This window comes from Serinus canaria, chromosome 7 (assembly GCF_022539315.1).
Source record: "Serinus canaria isolate serCan28SL12 chromosome 7, serCan2020, whole genome shotgun sequence".
Lineage (NCBI taxonomy): Eukaryota > Metazoa > Chordata > Aves > Passeriformes > Fringillidae > Serinus > Serinus canaria.
Window position 1 is genome coordinate 9,053,639 of NC_066321.1, and position 17,910 is coordinate 9,071,548.

The 17,910-nt window shown below is 43.7% G+C and overlaps 1 protein-coding gene across 2 annotated transcripts in view; it reads left to right on the top strand.

The window, feature by feature from the left end:
- Positions 1-5,629: 5,629 nt before the first annotated feature.
- The window catches only part of OSBPL11 (oxysterol binding protein like 11), a 43,303-nt gene continuing 31,022 nt past the window's right edge, over positions 5,630-17,910 (top strand). The window contains exons 1-2 of one of the 2 annotated variants that reach the window (XM_050977112.1): positions 5,630-5,755; positions 9,655-9,759. In XM_050977112.1, coding sequence (XP_050833069.1) covers positions 9,755-9,759 — 5 coding nt within the window. In that variant the 5' untranslated portion in view covers positions 5,630-5,755; positions 9,655-9,754. Of the gene's footprint in view, positions 5,756-9,654; positions 9,760-10,631; positions 10,925-17,910 lie in introns of those variants that run through there. The other variant, XM_030241792.2, reaches the window with a different exon arrangement.

The window sequence follows — 17,910 nt, forward strand, 5'->3', positions numbered from 1 at the left end:
GACCTGGGGCATGTGTGAAGCCTGATGGGGATTCTGCAAGAATATGCATTACCTGCCAGCAAAGTTTGAGCACAGCCAAGGCACAAGAGCCTTTCTCTGATTCCAGAAACATTTGCAGTATCTTGCTTGTTCACTATGATTTTCTTCTTCCTCTATGTCCCTTCATTCTCTTCTCCCTTTAACTCACCTTCCCCTTGAGAAGGAGTGAGATCTAAAGTGGAGGTGGAGAGTAGCCATCACCCTTCTTGCCCTGTTCCTCTGCTTGTTGCAAGCTCTTCTGTCCTGGTGAATCCGCAGGCCCCAAGGAGGGGCCATACTCACTGAAGCTCAGGCTTCTGCAACTAATGCATGCCACTGAATATGGCCTTGGTCTATATAATACATAAGTGTTGCAAACTGTGTAGTGTTTTTTTCTAAATTACTGTGGAAGCTTTTAATTACAAAGGAAAATTGTAACAGTTTGGTGGTCTTTGGACTGACTTATGTGGCCTCCACATTACGATTACAATGATCATTTGGTGGGTGCAAATAAACTGGCAGGGGATGAGCAGGCAGATGAATACAGCAGCACTTGTGAAGAGCAGGATACACAGCCTGGGTCTGTGAGTTCACACATTAGCTTATCCATCTGTGACACTAATTGGCTGTGGAAATACATAATTTGTGCTGCTGCTGAACTCTCCTCTGGATTTGTGTGCTTACTGCTCCATGGAGATGGCTCGGGCAGTTCACTCCCCATTCACTCCCCATGGGCAGTTTCAGGTGGTCTGCAGGCAGTTTTAGATGTCAGGTTTGGTTGTCAAGGCTGTCTCAGTGGCAGTGTTGTGTGAGGCCCTGAGAAATGTGTCCTTTGTTAGATTTCAGAGCCCCGGAGCCACAGAGCACACACTGGTGGGTGCTGACGGCTGTTGTTTTATCAGGCAATGGGAAGAATCTGTTCTTTCCCATGGAGGCTCCATGTTTGTTTTTCACATAAGCCCAGGAGCGATAGCTCTGATGTGTGAGGCGTTTGGACAATAGCAGACATAAAAGCTCAGTTGCCATAAAGGGCGACTAAAGACAACTCTCTCAAGGCCATCCCCACCCAATCTCACCTGATCTTCCACACCTAATGCACGTGACCCAGAAATTACACAGCTGAACCCTTTTCCCCTGCAAACAGCAGGACCTCACCATCCGTGCAGCAAAGCCAGGGCAGCAACAGGAGATTTTGCTAAGCTAGTGTGGCTCTTTCCTATGGTGGCAATGCAGTCTTTGAATGTCCCAAAAAAAAGTGACTGAGGAATGCCAAACTCTTATCCCTCTTAGGACTGGTTAGAGGTGTTGCCCCCTCTTCTCCTACTGAGAAGCTATTTGAGACCATTACCTCTCTCACAGTGAGAGTCTTTCTTCCTGTTTCATATCCAACTTCTGCCCATCTGCTCAGGCATGAGTGCTGTCTATAAATGTGAATGTTTCTTCTCCCCTGATGCTTATTCTCCCTCTCTGCCTGACTAAAACCTCAAATGTATTTACAGAGAGGAATCAGATCTCATCCCGCCATTTATTTTGCCAAGCTCAGCAAGACATGCTGTCTTAGCTATTCCTCTGATTATCTGGATGTCACTTCTTTGTACCTGTTCCAGGATGAATTCAGGCTTGCTGACCACCAATGACCTGAATGATGCCCAGAAATTTCAGTTGAATTTTACCCAGTGTTTTGTATCTATTTGTTTATTGTTCCTGAAAATACAGGGCTTGCTACATATAGGACTCAATTTATCTTTCTAGTAACTACACCACATACATGATTCTTCCTCTTCTGTTCTTCACAGTGGATAAATTCTAATTAAAGGCAGAAATGTTACCAATCTCTCAGTACATGTCCTTGCATTTTATGCTGTTACATTTCTTCCCATGTCTGTTATTAGGGCATGATAATTATGTAATCCTTCCTTTAGGATTTCCTCTCTATTGAAAATATAATATATAAATATATAATATTGCTGTAAGCAAATCTCATTACCTTACTCATAATTTTTTGCATCAAGCTAACTAATGACATTACTTAGATTTACTGAATATTCCAGTCCTCTAATTTTGCTCTCAGCTCCATCAGCAGTTTTCACTCCGAATTCTGTTCCTTCATAATTTTATAGTATTTATGTTAATCCTCATCTTCTCAAGTTTAACTAATAATTATCTAGGTAATACAAAATCAAATGCTTTACCAAAGTCTAGGTTGATAAGATTTATTATTTTTCCTTTGTTCTGATATGCCATTATCTTATCAAAGAAAGACATTGAGCTGGTTCTACCTCTAATGTGCCTAATCTACATTTTAACCCATTTTCTGCTTCCATTCATGTCTTTTGTTACTCCTGGCTAAAATTTTCTCTAAAAAGCCCAAAGATGTCATTGATAGAGACTAATCAGTATTCAGAAATGAAGGATAAAGAGCCTTCAAGTTTTGTGGCTGTGTTACACAATAATTTCCATATCCGTGCCCTTTAGCCTCTCAAGTGTGCTGCCTCTGCTCTCTGGGGTTAGTCACGTTTTTTTCTTTATGGAGTCTGAAGCAATATCTTCCTTTAGCTTTTAGATATCTGCCATACTGCTGTTGTCATCAGTGCTTTCCTTCATTTCCTTTGCAATCATGCAGTAAACCTTTTATGTCCTCATTTTCCTTCTCTGTACAGGTCAAGTTTGTTTTGATTTTGACTCGTGCCTTTAATTTTGGCTGTTTGAATGACAGTTCTCTTTGCATTATCACTCCCTTCTCATTTTTTTTGCTAGGCTTTCTGCATATTCCTGAGATGTCCTGCACTGTGTGCATCACAGTTCACATCCTATGCTGGCATCTGGAGCTACTGGTAATATTCAGCCTTATTTTATCTGATCTCTTTGGAGAGAAGGAAGATTCAAGGACCTCTTCCATCTTGTGACTACTTGAAAGCAAAGCAGAATATGAATTTTGCACTCCCTGGGGTGATGATCAGATTGCATTGCTCCTCAGCATCTTAAGGAATGCAGGCTTTAGAGCTCAGGGAAAGAGAAGCTGAAAACTGAGGTATGTTTTTATATTTTTCCAAGCCTTGTGGGCTGATGTCAGCAGGACTCACACATTCAGTTTTTGCACCTGTGAATCATTAGTAGAGTTAAGTTTGGGGTAGGTCTGGAGTTTAGAACAAGGGTTCCCAATGTCAGCCTTGGTATGTGAGAGGAGCCCATCTGTTGTGAGTGTCCAAAGAAACATTCCCCTGGCTGAGCTCTGCAGACCATTAAAAACCTCCCACTTCAGCTGTACCCAAAATGCAAGTGCAGTGCCTGACCTTCACCTTACCCTAGACAGCCTGGTGGACTGCACTGGCAGAATTACTGGGCAATATTATTATTGTTGTTGTTATTATTATTATTATTATTATTATTATTATTATTATTATTATTATTATTATTATTGTTGTTGTTGTTGTTGTTGTTGTTGTTGTTGTTGTTGTTGTTGTTGTTGTTTATTGGCAGTCAGAATTACTGGGATGTCATGGGCCTCTTAATTTTCTTCTGGAAAATTTTTGGACATAAGCTCTCCCTGAACTACATCCTAAACAGAAGATTTGCATTGTTTTAAATGCATATATAAACACTAAATTATTATGCTTAATTACATTTAATTATAAGTAGTAAATAATAAGCATTTATACTGAGGTAGCAGATAATATCTCAAAAAGACTCTTGCAGGATATTAGGTACAAATAAACAATGTCAGTTTGCATCCCTAAAAGCTGACAGCCCAAATTGCTGACAGTTTTACAGCCTCCACATGGACTTGTTGCATGTGGAAACTGTAAAACTTCTTACTCACTCATGGGATCTAGAAAGCAAATCGACAGTGAAGCCTTGACTCCACTAATTTAATTTAGTTGAATTTTCTGCTGCCGGTTCTGATCAGATTATATAGGAAGAGGGGTTTTTTTCCACACTTAAGTTAGTTCTCCAACAAGGTACTTAGCAGAAAATGAGACTGGATTTTAGCCATATAGAAATCTACATAATTCCAAGCAATTTAAGGAATTTAAGCAGAACAGACTGAGAGGCCAGTTGTAAACCATCTGTATTCTTCAGGGCTTTCTGTAATCCAACAGAGGAAGTCTTCAGGACAAGAAATAGGACTATAGCAGAACTGAAAAATGCATTTGATAGAAGAGAAACAGTATTGGTAGCTTAATTTTCTATAAAACAGATATCAAACCCCAGGCAACAGACCAACAAAGACTTTCCAGAATCCAAATATACCCACTCTGTAGGCAGCACAGGCTGCAACAAAAAGAAAGGATATAACTTGGAAATTAGGAAGTAAATCAGAATCAGCTAGAGTGTGCAGGTAGGAGATCTGGTGATGAGAACAGCTCTGTATCAATATCCCTCAAACAAATCCCTTAAATGGATACACAGTAGTCAAATTATTGACCATGTAGGTTTGCCTACAAAAATTACCAAGTGCTTTGGCTTGGTTTCCAAACTGAACTTTTTAACATGATACACCTGAAAATGGCACTTGAGACTGGGATAACAAGCACCTAAACATGATAATGGAGATCTACAGCAGTTGGAGAGATACACATGTTGCCATAGAAACCGTGCAGGAAAAGTGTGTAGGAGTAAAGCATGGCACAGAAAAGCATCTGGGGGAGAGGGCTGATGACTGAAGAGCTGAACTTACTCAGCAGCTCTTAAGGTTACATGACACATTAATAAAAATACAGTTCTTTTTCAGGATGTAGAGAATCACAGAGGAAAGGAGTCCTAACAATGAGCTGCAGAACAACTGAAGGCTGCAGTGCCATGTTGTGCCATAGTAAGGGGCAGAAAAAGTCTCTAGAGAAAGGTTGGAGATGGCCACAAGATGAATGAAAGAGCTGGGAAGTCCCTCAACCAAAACCTCAGCACGTGCCCCCCTGTGCATGCTGAGCACACCCAGACCCAAGGGGTGATAAGGGTATGTGCATTCCTTGGACTCCTCTCCCAGCAGCATGTCCACGGAGGATGACCCAGCCCAGCTCAAACCCTGCAAACTCTCCCCTGCACAAAACCTCCCTTAGAGCTGCAGGGCTGTCTCCTCCATGATGGACTCACATGTGGCTACATTCCTTGAAGAATGGAATGGTCCATTTGTCTCCTTAAGCAGACAAATGTGTATTTTTGAATTCCAGACTTCCCCACACATAGAGCGTGAGTTGGGGAATATCTGGAGGACGATCCTGCTATACTCTGTTGGGATGAGTGATGTGGCAGAAAAGATCTCCTTGAGCTCAGGGAGAGGGGTCAGCTGGGGGTTGTTGAGGCAAGGCAGAAGGCAAATCCTCCCATGAAGGACCAGAGAGAGGTGACAGGATCCAGCTGCTGCTCTTTGTGCTAGAACAGCCTACACTCAGCCACAGTGGCCTGTGAGGCAACACCCGGAGCTCCCTTCCTGCTCACAAGTTGGAGAGAAAAGGGCAGGGATGCATCCCTGTGTGGCTTGAGCAAGCAGAGGGTTGGCACTTGGAAAAGACCCAGGACACACATCCAGCTGTCAGCAGCAGCTCTACCACATGGAAAGGCATGCATGCTGGGAAGTGATGCAAGGGCAGGAAAAGGGATTGAAACATGGGGCTCAATGGTGTGGCTGTGGAAATGTCTCAAACTCTGATTGTGAAATGGTTATCTCCTGCTGCTGCTGAGCTGCATCTCTAGGACAAGCTTTATTCTGTGTGGGGAGCTGGGAGTCCTCCAGGACAGTGTAAGTGCTTTGAGGGTCCCAGGTGTTGGGGCTGGGTGGTGGGCAGCTGTTGGGGCCTGAAATATAAAAGGCAATGTGAGTGTGCTGACTGCAGTTTGCTGGTGTGGAGTGGGATAGGGTGGCGTGGGCATCGCTCTTGCGTGGTGGCTGCAGAGCAGCGTTCCTCCTGACACTTCTGCAGCTCCATGGCTGCATGATGAGGATGACAGCTCCAAGCTGTGGCAAGATGCTCTGCATACAGAAGAATTAAAGAAAAATTATACAGACAGCAACTCCAAAGAAGCCTCTCTGGAGGCAGATGTGAGGTCCTTCAGTCCTGCTCTTCACTAATTCTCAGGGCACACTCCTTTCCTTAGAGGGTATCTCTCAGAAGGGATTACACTCCCAGCTTCCAGCCACACCAAGCCTTTGCTGCTGCCCCTGTTTCCATTTCCACAGCAGGATTGTGTAGGGTTGAGATAATGCTGGACCCTGGAGCATGACTCAGTGCAAAGTCACACTGTGTGCTGGTCAAAATGAAGCCAAATGTGAGTGTGTAGAAGGTGAGTGGGCTGTGGGCAGGGTTGGAACTGTGTAAGCAATGTAAGCTGCTGACATGTGTGAGTGTGCTGCTTTCAGCTGGACCTGAATTACAGCAGGATATGACACATAGGGACTGATAGAGAAGAGCAAGAAAATCTGGGGATGACTGACAGTGATTGAAAAAAGATTTTGACTCCTTAAGACTACAGAAGATCTGATTAGTAGCTGTTCAAAGCAGGAAGCAGTGCTTCATACATGTTAAATAGCAAAATCAGAGACCCAGGGACACAGTCATGCCTCTAAAGCTCCAAAATTAAGATATTATGTCAGAATATATTCACAGTGTGAAGTACTCCAGTGGGTGAAATAGTTTGTGTTACATTTACCTGACCTTACCAGCCATTTTCACCTACAGTCAGGAGAATACAGCCATGTGCTCAATGTGTTGAAGGAGAAAGGCTAAATAGCCTTTTAAACTAAATTTCCTTTCTTCTTCTTGTGTCATGGAACCTACAGTTTTAGGAGGTAGGTATCGTTTATACCTAGCAAGAATAGGAAGTTCTTTCATGTTTATTATCCAGAAGAGACCAGAAACATTGTTTCCCAGGCTAGTAATACAGTATCAGTTGCCTTGAGAAAGAATTTAACCTCAAGAACAATTGTACGATTAAAAAGTGCAAATATGAAGCTTCATCAGTGATGTTACTTTTCTGTCATTTTGTCATTGTCTGGCAGCCCCTCCAGTTCATCAATTATGAAAAGTTGCGCTTCTCATGCAGTAAAGGCAGGCTGCACTGCTGGCATTCATTCCCCAGGACTGATGCCATTCCCCCGGATGCCTGTAGAGGATGCAGTTCCCTTAGCAGACAGGAGGAGTTACAGTTTTGTCTTCTTCCCCAGCTACCAGAGGCAGATCCAGATTTAAGACTGTTAAACTTGGTCTCATCCTAATATAGTAACCCAGGAAAAAAATCCTGAATTAAACAAAAAAGAGAGTGATAAAAAATGTGTATAATTTTATATCTCTCTCTATATATATTTTATTTGCACTTTTATTTTAAGCATGCTGATGATGAAAACTATGCTGAAATTCAGAGCTTTTACTCTTTGAACCTCACTTTGAAGACACAATACTCATGCGAAGAAATGCTAAGCATATTAAGTGGCTTTAAACTGAAAGAGAATAAGTTTAGATTAGATATTAGAAATAAGTTATTGACTGAGAGAGCAGTGAGGCACTGGCACAGGTTGTCCAGAGGAGCTGTGGATGCCCCATCCCTGAAACTGTCCAAGGTCAGGTTGGAGCAACCTGATCTAATGGAAAGTGTCCCTGCCCATGGCAGTGGGGTGGAATAAGATATCTTTAAGGTTGCTTCTAACCCAGGCCATTCTATGATTCTGCATGTAGCCAGGCTATAAACTTTAAAAGAAATAAACAAGAGTTGTTTTAGTGTTGATCAGATCCTGGGCAGTTTTGTGAAATTAACAGAATGATTAGTTGTGGGAAATTTGCTTGAGCTATGATAAAATACAACCTACTTCAGCTAGTAACCATATTTAGGCCTACAAGGATTTGATTTGAAAAATGTCAATAAACATTTGCTATCCTATTCATGTGCTCCTCCTTCAGATCTGCAGCTCTTCCTCATCTCCTCCTCCAGACCCAGGAATCCTGGGCAGGCAGGGCACAGCTGTGGAGCCCCAGGAGTCACCTCTGCTGCTCTCCCAAGGGCCAGGGTGGGATCTGGGTCATTGTGAGCCACTAAATTGTAACAGGGGAAGAGGACTGGAAGCAGTGAGCTGAGCACAAGTTATAATTAGTAACATCCTAAACTAAAGAGAAAAGGCAGATCACACTGTGTAAGCCCTCAGCAAACGTGGTGTAGCTGTCAGCCTTTCTGTGCTATTCAGCATTTTGTCAATGCCATCTTACGAGAGCCTCTGGTACTGCACATGCAGCACCTTTTGTAAGATAAAAAAGCAAAGGCATGGGGGAAGCAAACCTGAGTTTACCATGCTCAGGGACCAAATACTGAGGGGCTGCAGAAATATGCACTAAGGATTGCTGGCCTGTCTGTGATGCTGGAAATGTGGGTGGAGGAATATTGTACTGACCACCTGTGATGGTTACAAAGGCCAGGCACGGGTGAAGCTGTGTCTCTGCTGGGACTGGTTGTCCTCGGACAAGGGGAAATAAAACACACAAGTGGAACTCTTGCCTGAGTTACTTTTGTTTCAAATTTTCCTAGGAAAATTTCAGGGTTATAGGCATATATTACGATACCATGCAATTATATATCTTCAATTCAAGTTTCAAGGGATTGCCAGAGCAGGAAGCAATGTGTTTGGAGGGCAAAGGAGTGCAGTTCTGGCCAACAATGTTACTCTGTTGGTCTGCCCACCTGTAGATTCCCAGGAAAAAAATGCAGGGAAAAAACCTTTTTTTTTGCCTGCAGTGACAAACATGCTCCTAATAAGGTAGAAGTGGTGAGTTTTATGTCTGTGCACTGGTAGTATCTCCTTTCCATCTAAGAGAGATTCTAGCATAGATGCAACAGGCAGTCCACACTGGTCTGCTGGAGGAGACTGTGTGTGTGCTTGGCAGGGAGGGAGGGATATGTGGTAATTTAGAACCAGATTAAAATTTATATATATTTTAAAGACACAGTGCTCATCATTTGCTGGCCCAAGGCAAAGGTGTTTTGAATGTCACTGGGAAAGCTGAATGTCACTGGGTGGTAGGAAGGCCAGGACAGCTTTCATGGGGTAAAAAGCTGCTACCAAAGGGGTGCTGTAAGTAAATAAACTATTTGTCTGAAAAATGTTCTCCTTTAAATTTTTGCTTCTATGTATGATTCTCACGCAGGGAATTTTTTAGCATCTTTTGCAACACAGTTGTTTACAATATTGTAAGTGTATAGTAAGAGCTGGAGAGCGGAGGAGGGAGTTTGGATGAGATGAGGATTGGCCTCACTAACCACAGTAATGGCTGGTTCTGCTTCCCTCTTCTTCATGTGCGGATTAATTAAAGTCAGAATGAGGATCCTCTGCCCCTGATTTTAAAAAATAATGCAGCTACAGTCAGTGAGGCTGTGATTGGCCAAAAGCCATGACTGGCCTGAAAGATTTCACAGAGCCAGACCAAGCTCTCCCAGTTAGATATGTTGGCATTCCATGAAAGAAAAATGCAGTAATTGCAGGAAGAACAGGAGGAAAAAAAAGTGTTTCCTCTCAAGGCTGTGTTGTGGCATTGCTCAGTGCATGAAGTGCTGGGTTTGACCCTGCTCTGTGGGTCTCAAGCAAGATCCCAGCTGTCACATCCCTTCTTGTGTATGGCACAGCTTGGATCCCTCACTCAGCCCACTCTTATTTTGCAGGGAGAATTCCTGTAGCCCTTATGTGGGAAGATGACAGGAGGTAAGAAGATAACTGTATGGAACTTATAGTGGAAAACATGTTTGCTGCTCCCTGGATGGAATGTGGTGAGCATCCCCGACCTCCCACACACAATCTAAGGAGGACTAAAGAGAGGGTGGAGAGGGCTGGAAACACTGTGGCCAGGCTCTGGCAAAAAACCTTGCAGAGGAGGGAACTCAGTGGTACTTTCTAGCTGATAATCTCTGCAACAGCTGAAAACCAAGGGAGAAAAAGGAAGATAGGCCACTGTTGAATCAGCATCTGTGGTAAAATAACTCTCCTGGGACTGAAAGGTATCTCCATGGTTGGTATTATTGTGATACCCACCCAAAGGTATGAGCATCCCTCACTGAGATGTATGACTAAAGTCACTCGTGCTCTGCCTGAACGTGAAGAAATAGTGTAAAAGTTATTTAAGGTAGGAATATAAAGAGAAGAATATGGAAGTATGTAAATTCAGAAATGGAGAGAAGTTAGGGAAGACTCCATTGTGACTTCTGGGATCAGTCGGTGGGTGAACCTGCCTTCTCCCTCTCAGGGACGCCTATAGGGTAAGAACCTATATGATTTTTTCAACCTAACTTTTGTTAGGGATTAGAGCTTGTTAGTATGTTGCATTGAATTCGCGTACTGCTTTGAACACGTTTGTGCGGTCAGATACTATCACCGGCAATCCTCGACCCTTAACCAGCCACAATTTTATTGTTACTCTGTAATCTGTTAACGCAAGTCCTCCCAGAGCGCTGACACCCTAATCAATTACTAACGCTTTGAGGAAATCTCCCCTTTTCCGCGTCACACGCGAGCTTCAGACGGTTCCGAAGCTGTACGAGCGCTGCCCTCACTAAAGATGGCGGCGGCGCTGACCCGGAAGGGGCGGTGGGGCCGGCTCGGGTGAGGGAGCGGGAGGGCGGGATCGCCCATCCCGGCGCGGCCGTGCGGGAGCCCGGCCAGCCCAGCGCGGCCAGCCCGGCCCAGCCGAGCGGGGCGTGGGGGTGCCGGCGGCCACCGCCATCGCAGCCCGCATGGGGCGGGCTCGCTCCGTGCGCCGGGGCCGGGGGCGCCGCTGAGGGGCGGCAGCCGCGGCGCCATGCAGGGCGCGGACCCGGCGGCGGCCATGAAGGGGCCGGAGGGCGAGGGCAAGACGGAGCCGCTGCCGGCGGCGGCGGGGCAGAGCGGCGGCGGCAGGAGCGGCGGGGGCCGCGGCGGCAACAAGGGCTGGCAGTACAGGTGGGAGTGAGGCGCGGTGAGGAGCGGCGGGCCCGGAGCTGTTCAGCGCGGGTGGGCGGCGTGGCTGCCCCGGCTGCGGCAGCGCTGGAACCCCCCCGGCAGCGCCGGGGTGCGGCACGGGGGACACGGCTCCCTCTTTCCCTGTGCCCACCATCCCTGGGGTGCCCGCGGGCGGCTCCCGTTCTCCATCAGCACAAAGCTGCCGGGAGATGATGTGCCTTTGCTCCTGCCTTTCAGATCCTCTTTTCCCCTCGGAGAACGTGGAGACCTGTTTAAAGTTGTTGGCAGCGCGTCACCTCTTCCCAGCCTTTCCAAAAAAAAAAAAAAAAAGAAAAAAAGAAAAAAAAGAGGCCGAACTTTGTGCCGAGTTTTAGGTGTTGTTAAACAACTTAATGGCAGTCATTAATTTTTTTTATTGATGCTTTCTGTTAGTTGCTGGTAGCAAAACTGAGTGTGCACGGAGTTTCATTCTTATCTAACTTGCTTTAAGACCGGCGTTGCTTAGCATAAATCAGGGTGATTACTCAGGTTCAGCAAGTCAGCAGAAGGGAGCAGAGAAAGCCGGAGAGGCTGAGCTCATGGCATTAGTTTGAATTATTTGCCTGTGTGTTTGAGAGACTTGAGGGTTTCCATATGCTTTTTTTCTGCTGTGCTTTCTGTTTGAACACATTCCCACTCACACGCTGGTAGCGGACTCTACAGCATCACTCGGGAGATTCCCGAATCCCTGCTCCCGGGTCTCTCCTCCTTGGCTGGAGTTCTGCCATGTTGCTGTTGAAAATGCTAAAGGAGGTGTACATTGGAAGGAGAAGTGTGAAGTTTGCACACTTCTCCTTCCAATGGAGACTCTCCAGAGCCGTCATCTGCCAGCCCAGATGGACTGGCTTGCTGTTTCCTGTGTGTGGAGACCGCAGAGCCGGAGCGTTCTACAGGCGGACGGAGGGACCGGGATGACCCCGGGACACGGGCACCCGGACCAGGATGTGCAGGCACCGAGCGCCCTGGTGCTTTTAGCAGGGAGGGAACAGCGCGGTCATCGCTGAGAATCTGGGTCATGAGTATTTTACTTTTGTGGTGACTAGTGCCGGAAAGAGAAGTGGTGATTTCAGGGTGAATATTTCAGGCTGTTAAGTCGGGAAAGCTAATTATCAGATGTAGCTATTGGCTCTTTTAACCACTGTTTTTCCAGTTGCTTTTTAAACTCCGGGTTCAAGTAGAACTGAATTTTCTCATAAAAATTTCTGTTACTAAAACCAAGCACACACTATCCGTGATTCACTGTGAGACACAGGAGTTGGTTTATGCAATCAAAATGGAAATATTTTCTATTTTTATGTGGAATTAGAGGCAGTGGAAGGGATGAGATGCCTGATTTGTCTGGATGTCTTTTTAGCTATACTGTGTGTGTGATGGTGGTCGCTGGTCAGTGCTGTACAGTGAAATTCCACTTCATAAAATTATCCATCCAATTGCTTTGTTTCTTCTTTCAGTGCTATGGCTTGTATGACAAAAATTGAACTGACCCCGAGTGTTAGCCATTTTTGTGGCTTGACAGCTCTAAGTGGGAGCTGTCCTTCTTTTCCTTGTAGCTATCAATATCTGGTTTAATTTGCTCTAAAACTTTAGTGCCATTTATTTTTTCATTCTAGATCATTTGGAGAAATTTAGTGTACTAATTCTATTATTGTGGACACTTGAGATACCTCACTGTTAATCTCTGCTGTGTTTGGGATCAATTATTTACTCCTACATTTGTCTCTATATATAATTACTCTCAAAATATCACCTTTCCCCCCTGTCTCCCTAGAAAGCCCTCCTTAACCAGATGCTGTAGCTTAGTTTTCACTTTATTTATTACTTTTCTGCTCAAGTATATTTGACAAAAGACAAGCTCCTCAGTGACAAACCAGTGTCTAACATACAGGTTTCAGAAACAGATTCTCTGGGAACTTTTGGTGGAAGTTTGATCTTTAACTTTCCTAGCACAGAGTTTGAGCAATGTGTGGTCTCATAGATTGGCAGGAGTAGGATCCTGAAGTACTTGCTCCCTACAGACCACATCTGGTGTAAAAGTTTAGCTCACTGTTTAGTGAAGCATCTGGCCAAAACAGCTGTAGCAGAGTTGTCAGACATTGGGGCAACAGGTACTTGGTACTCCAGTGCTCCAAGTGGGGAATTGAGACCACGGATAAAAAATAAACCTCCAAGACTGCTGGAACATGAAATTATGAAAACTGAGTTTCTCAAAGGGGTGCAAGGTCATTCATACTTGGCATAAATTGAGGCTGTGGTAGAGTTAGATCAGATATTTATCATAGTGGAGAAGTGTCAACCAGAGATTGCCAGACGCTTCAGATGATGTGGAGATAGAGATGAATCTCCTATCAAACTTCATGCTTGTAGCCTGTGAATTGGTGAGTTTAGGCAGCCAGCATAGTAGTGGCTCTTCTAAAATTTGTAAGGGATTTGTTTCTTCTGAGGGTAGGAAGATTTTTTTTTTTAATTTACTTAGAAGTTAAGAGTTCTTGAGAAGTTGCTCTTTCAGCCATCTGACAGGAAGTGATCTTGTTTTCTTGTGAGTACATGATCAGGTCAGAGTGTGTCTGAGAACAACCAGCCACTGGCTTCATTTTCCTCACTGGGGCAGGAACAGCCTGAATGTAAACTTGCATTTCAGTAGATAAAGAGAGCCTCAGAGGCTGTGCTGCACAATAAATTCTTTAACTCTGTCTTCATTTAGAGAAACAATTACCAGGAGGTAAGACTTCTGAATAACTTCAGATTGTTATAAGGTTACTTGATAATGTAGTTTAAGATTATAATATTTTCTTTATTTTCAGCAGTAACCAAGCTGTGAAGTAAGTACAGCCTCACCCATGGAATTACTTGCACTCAGCAGTTCTGCCTTACCTTATGGCTATCTCCATTTGGTTTTTGCCTTGCTCTGGGTTAAATGAAGAAGAGTGATTTCAAAGCAGTGAGAGAAAGGAGGCAGGTTGGGCTGGTCCTCTGTGACATGTGATTTGTAGTCATTCAAATGACATAAAAATTTCACAACCAGAATGCAGAATCTTCTATGAGCTAAATGGTTCAGTACATGTGCCAAAGAAATGTAACCAGTCCTGTCAGCCTGGCTTGAGGGGCTTTAAGATAATTTTGAGAGAAGTGAGTGGCAATCGCTGATTCTTATTTATCTACAAAATGAAATGTTCAAAGCACAGTAGTTGACTAGAGAAACAATATTGTTGTTCCCAGTTGGAGATGTGATAATGTGCTGTCCTCTTATGTTTTTCTTAGCGGTTCTGCTCTCAAATATGTAGATCAATTCTGTTATTTAAAGTATTCCTAGCATTTCTTCCCCTGCCATTAGAAATACAAGTAAAGTGTTCATTAATTTCTCAAATAATTGCTGATTTTGAAGCTTACAAGTTATATTTCAAAACCTATTTGCTTTTTCACTTCTGCTTGTATTTTTTAGATAGCTGTCTTTGTTCCTTATTTCTCATATTGTTTTAGCATCTGTTCACTATGGATTTAGCCATGTATAGTTATAAAATGCTGCAGATTGTGTCTTTTGCTCTATGTTTAAGGAAGTGAGTTGCCTTTTTTTAGTTGTTCCTGAGAGTTTGCCTGAGTGCTGCAGGGTTACTCACAGTTGCCAGTTAGTATAGAAAACCATTTGGATGAAAGTAGCTTCAAGGAGTAAATTTCCTAGACTGATAGTATTTTTTTTACTTTTTTTTTTTCTTGCTAGGTGTGACAATGGCCAGTAAGAGGATTCCTCATGCTGGGTGGCTTCTGCTTGTCATTAATTAGTTTATTTTATTAAGCTAGACAGATTCTCTTCCAGAATTACTTCATGTGGCTTTGGGCTGGAGTAGGAGGCTGAGATGAGGAGCAGAGAGAGACTTTTGCCAAACGGGAGCACTAAATGTTTTTTGTATTGAATGCAAATGGATACCAAATTTTAAACAAGTGAAATGGTTGCCAGTATTTTGTGGGTTTTAGGCTTTTTCAGTTGATACTATGCAAGTCTCTTCATAAATACTAAAAAAGGGGAGTAAACAGTTGCTGACCTTAATTCGGTCTTCTGTGTTTGAGCAGGCCAGCATGTGACAATGTAGCAGAAGAACTGGTAACTGAAACAAGTGAATATATTTTAATTCTGCATTTTGAGATGATCGTGAACACTTTTTCATAAAATCATCCAGTAGGAAATGTGTTTTAAAGGCAATGCTCATTTCTAAGTTAGATCCCAGTTGCTTTTGAGAATATCTGACAAGGCTTTGCGCTTCAAACATGTAGAAGCAAAGCATGTGAAACTGAAATAGGCTGTGGAAGCATTTGATTTTAATTTGTGCTATCTTGCAAAAATTATCTAATTAGTAATAGTGAAGGGAAGTGTCTTGAGACTGCTGCAATACTGATCCTTGTGCTGGGGATGTCCCAATGTCAGTCTTAGTTGCAAGAAGATGTACCGAGAGTTCCTAGTTTCTCTGTGTCTCTTGTCACAGTCCAAGAAGTATTTGATCTTGGGAGGATAAATTTCATCTGTTTGGTCTTTAAAGCTGGAACCAGCTTGATAGAAGCAGATACGGGAGGTGATGGCAGCTCAGTGTTCAACATTTGCAAACCTCTCCCTTGCTGGTCCTCTGTTCTTGTCTGGGAATCAAAGCCTTGCTTAGGCTGTAGTAGGGTGGTGTGTGCTGACCTAATCATCTGGCTCCTGAGAGCAGGCCAGAATTTAAGCTACACTCCCTGTTGATTGCTAAGTGGAAGAAATGTCCCAAACCTTCATGAAAATGTTAGTGTCATCCTAGGACAGTTCTCTCTAACACTGGTGCCCCTAGTGCTTCCTTTTTATTACCCATCTCCCATGTTCTGGTTTTTCCTTTTGCATTGCTTGAAACAAAATTCTTTGGGTTTCTAGGTGGGATTTGTGTATATTTGCTGGAATCAATAACTGTAACTCTCTTCTTTGTGGTGCACAGCTGCAGAGGGACTGAGGCTGTAATTTTGTAGTGTCACTCCCAGATGGGAGGTCTGGCAAGGCCTGCTCTTGTTTTGTTTATCCCCTGCTCTTGCAGTTCACTTCCTCGGTATCCCACCATTGTAAGAGCCTGCTGGCATTGTCACATTGAGGTGCCAGCTCCCAAGGGAGATGATGTTTGTACTGGCATCTTTTGGCTTGGCTGGTGGCTCTGGTGCCAAACCTGTGTCAAAGTGAGTCCTGACCTTCCTTGCTTGTTTCTGGTGATGTGTGGAGATACCTCAGCACTGAGGGACCTTCAGAAAGCCCATGCTGCTCACTTTGTTGCTGGTCTTTTGAGGTGTGGTTTGGATTGCTGAAGAGATGATTTTCTCAAGTGGTTGCTGTGAAATTCAGAATTTATTTCTGCAATTTTGTATGTTCCTTTTGTTACTAAAACCCAGATTAGGAGTGCTGTCACATTTGTTTGATATGCTGGAGGGAACTGGCTGAAAAACCTGGTGCCTGAATTTCTTTATCCTCATATGATTCTTTGCTTTAAGAGTATATCATGCTCCTTACACTAATTTAGAAATTCTGCATTTCACATAATTTGCTCATTGGAATAGACAAGAAGTTCATATTTAAAATGATCAGCCAGTTACATCCATCTCAAGATGCATACTATGTTATTAAAATATTAAGGTCATCTTTTACCAAACTGATTTTACAGTTGCTGAAGCCCCAGGCACTTCTCAAAAGGCAGGTGAGCCCTTCGTGTTCACACATGTATTTAAACTTGGATAATTGGTGTTGGAGCAGATGTGTCATAAATTAAGCAAATCTTGGTTAGGGGGGTACAGTTGGGGAAATAAGTTTGGGTAATTTAAGCAGGAGCTTCATGTTGACTGATGTTCTAGTAGGGAATGTGAGCCTGACTCCTGAGCCAGGTGACAAGGTCTGGGTTTCCTTCTCCAGCCCTGTGGCTCCTCAGTGAGTGACCATCAAGAGTCCCTCTCTTGCTTCTCAGATCCTCTCCATGTTGGACAGACAGGGGCGTCACATGGGACGACATAAGTACACGTGGGAGTTGGTTCTGCATCCAGTGTACTTTGTTCATAGTGGGATGCTCACTTAGAGTTCAAATTAAGCTAAAATGAAGAACCACCAATTTTTTGTAGTGTCTAAATACCAAATAATTTGTGCTGTCCGTGGAATAGATTTCTGCAGGAGTTAATGGCTGTTACAAATATCTGTCTTTCACTAAGTGCAAAGAGTACTTTTCAACTTCACCTTTTCTAATGTAATTATGTAGCAGACAGTTAATTAACTCCAGTACAACATTAACATCCTGCTGTGCCACACACATTCTCTCCCCAGAGAGAAGATGGAAAACAAACTGCATGTGCCTGACCTGATCACATTGCTTAATGCAGAAGCAGAAAGCAGCAGCTGCTGCTGTTACCTTATCCTGGGAAGGTTCCTGTGCTGTACTCATCGTACTGTGAAAATTAAGGCACAAGTGCAGTGACCCCTGTTTACTTACAGGCCTTGCCTTGACATGCCCTCTGATCACCTGCCAGTGCTGGTGAATTCTTGTAGGGGATGGCTGTCCCCTGGCAATGCTGCCAGACAACTTTCTTCTTAGGGTGCTTTCAAAGCTTGTACCTTTTCACATTTTCTCTCCTGTGTGTTTAATGCTGAAATGGGAGGGGAGGGCAGTCTAAAGCTGGGTAGGAGAAATGCTGCTCCTTTGTGTGTGTTAAGCTGCCAATCTTGTATTTGACAGGCTGCTCTGGAGCTTTTTGCTGTGGGTAAGCATTTTTTCCTTTTTGCTTTCAGTTGTGAAATCCAGAGTTTTCAAGGAGGCTGAAAATCTTTGAAGACTTGGTTAATGTTTAGGTATTGTCAAATTAGTTTCCCAAAGAGCCTGTTTTGCACTGAGTAAGCTGGTTACTTTCATTGCACGTTGATTTATCAGAAAGCAAGAGTTCTGCTGGGCAGAACAGCAGGATGC